The sequence below is a fragment of the Antrostomus carolinensis genome, unplaced genomic scaffold, assembly GCF_000700745.2.
Source record: "Antrostomus carolinensis isolate BGI_N321 unplaced genomic scaffold, ASM70074v2 scaffold22611, whole genome shotgun sequence".
In the NCBI taxonomy this organism is placed as follows: domain Eukaryota; kingdom Metazoa; phylum Chordata; class Aves; order Caprimulgiformes; family Caprimulgidae; genus Antrostomus; species Antrostomus carolinensis.
The window spans coordinates 19468-21731 of record NW_010293800.1 but is presented as its reverse complement, the minus strand read 5'-3'; the positions used below and the strand labels follow the sequence as shown (position 1 = coordinate 21731).

The 2264-nt window shown below is 38.3% G+C and overlaps 1 protein-coding gene across 2 annotated transcripts in view; it reads left to right on the top strand.

Moving 5' to 3' along the window:
• Window positions 1-638: 638 nt before the first annotated feature.
• The window catches only part of MATR3 (matrin 3), an 18084-nt gene continuing 16458 nt past the window's right edge, over window positions 639-2264 (top strand). Inside the window, exon 1 of one of the 2 annotated variants that reach the window (XM_010177435.1) lies at window positions 639-1811. In XM_010177435.1, coding sequence (XP_010175737.1) covers window positions 921-1811 — 891 coding nt within the window. In that variant the 5' untranslated portion in view covers window positions 639-920. The remainder of the gene's footprint in view (window positions 1812-2264) is intronic. The other variant, XM_010177434.2, reaches the window with a different exon arrangement.

The window sequence follows — 2264 nt, the reverse complement described above, 5'->3', positions numbered from 1 at the left end:
ATTCCAGTACTAAGCCTGACCTTGTTTAGCTTGAGGTCTGCTGATGTCATGGCTGCAATAAAACAGAGTAAAGAATCACTTCCTAAGTGCTGTTGTCAGTATAACTGCAATTTGAGCAAGAGGTCTTGTTTACTTCCTGCAAAATTTTAAACTTATTTTTCTTGTTCACATCTGTCTTCACATCAGTAATTTGAATTTTACTGCATAAAGATTGAATGTTATGTTTGGTCTTATTTACCAGATCTTACAGTAGAAACTTTTTGCCCAAACTTCAGTTACTTTTAACTTCCTTTCGTCCTGTTCTGTGGTGGTATAGGTTTCGTTTTCAAATATGTATTATGTGCCAAAGTCATCTTGGATTCTGTGGGCTTAAGTTTTTTGTGGTCTTCTCACAGACACAGTACAGTAATGTAGGGTATAAACAAAACCATTAACCAGAGATCAAGGCTTATATGCTAGTAAACTGTAGATGCTTTCAGACATCCCAAACTTCTGAAATTCACTTGTCTTCAGTATGAAAGTAGCTTTTTGTAGAAGAGGAGTAGTATGTATAGGAAACACTGCTGTATTTTTATCTGAAATAATAAATATAGGTTCTGGGTGCCTCTTGAATCTGTTATGTAATAAAAGCCTTGTAAGATTGAGATCTTTAATGTTTTTTTTAGATCAACATGATGCATAAGTTTAAAACTGCATCTGTTTAAAGGGATTTATGACTAAAACTGCTTGTTTTTCTACAGAATTGTCTGGTGTTTCTCAGCTTGAAGAAGATCTGCAGTCATTATTGATCCTCTTTCTTGGCGTTACCATTTTTGAACTGAAGTTTGCCTAGCTTTCTAGTGTGAGCTCTCTTTTCAGCCATCTTATAAAAAAAGAAAACATTTTTTTGATCCATAAAGTAGACAAGCTATAGTTCTACAATGTCCAAGTCATTCCAGCAGTCATCTCTGAGTAGGGATTCACAAGGTCATGGGCGTGACCTCTCTGCAGGAATAGGCCTTCTTGCTGCTGCTACCCAATCTTTAAATATGCCAGCATCTCTTGGAAGGATGAACCAGGGTACTGCACGCCTTGCTAGCTTAATGAATCTTGGAATGAGTTCTTCATTGAACCAACAAGGATCTCATAGTGCACTGTCTTCTGGTAGTACCTCTTCCCATAATTTGCAGTCTATATTTAACATTGGAAGTAGAGGTCCGCTCCCTTTGTCTTCTCAGCACCGTGGAGATGCAGACCAGGCCACTAACATTTTGGCCAGCTTTGGTCTGTCTGCTAGAGACTTAGATGAACTGAGTCGCTATCCCGAGGACAAGATTACTCCTGAAAACTTGCCTCAGATCCTTCTACAACTTAAAAGGAGGAGAGCTGAAGAAGGTTATGGTAGAGATGGCAGATCATCCACACGGGAACCACCATACAGAGTACCTAGGGATGATTGGGAAGAAAAAAGGCATTTTAGAAGAGATAGCTTTGATGATCGTGGTCCTAGTCTCAACCCAGTGGTTGACTATGACCATGGAAGTCGTTCTCAAGAATCTGGTTATTATGACAGAATGGATTATGAAGATGACAGATTAAGAGATGGAGAAAGGTGTAGGGATGAATCTTTTTATGGTGAGACTTCGCATAACTATCATAAATTTGACAGTGAGTATGAGAGAATGGGTCGTGGTCCTGGTCCCGAGAGATCTCTCTTTGAGAAAAAGAGAGGTGCTCCTCCAAATAGCAATATTGAAGACTTCCATGGATTCTTACCGAAGGGTTATCCCCATCTGTGCTCTATATGTGATATGCCAGTTCATTCTAATAAGGTGAGTTATGCACCAGATACTTCTATTTTCCTTTACGTTGTAGTATCTGTTCTGTTTTTACCTATTTCTTTAATTATTTCTATAGCCTGGTTGCTTTTTGAAATGATCTGAAAGTTGGTTTGAGAGTGAAAAAGGCACTTGTTTTATTTACAAGGTAACTGTTAACACACACTGTAAACCAGGGCTTTACATTAATGTGTTTTGTTTGCCCAGATTGCTTAACTTCAGGTCAAACAGCTATCATCTACTGGGATATCTTATTTATATTTTACATCTACATGTTCTCTTAACCACAAACATCTGGCATTCAAGCAGTTTTGGGGTGGGTTTTTTATTTTTTGTTGGTTTGGGGTTTTTTTTGCAGTGTATCTGCTGTGCTATTCAGGAAGCCAGTTTCAGCTCTCCTCCACATCTGTCTTGATTGCTGATTTATATGTAGTTAAGATGCATTCT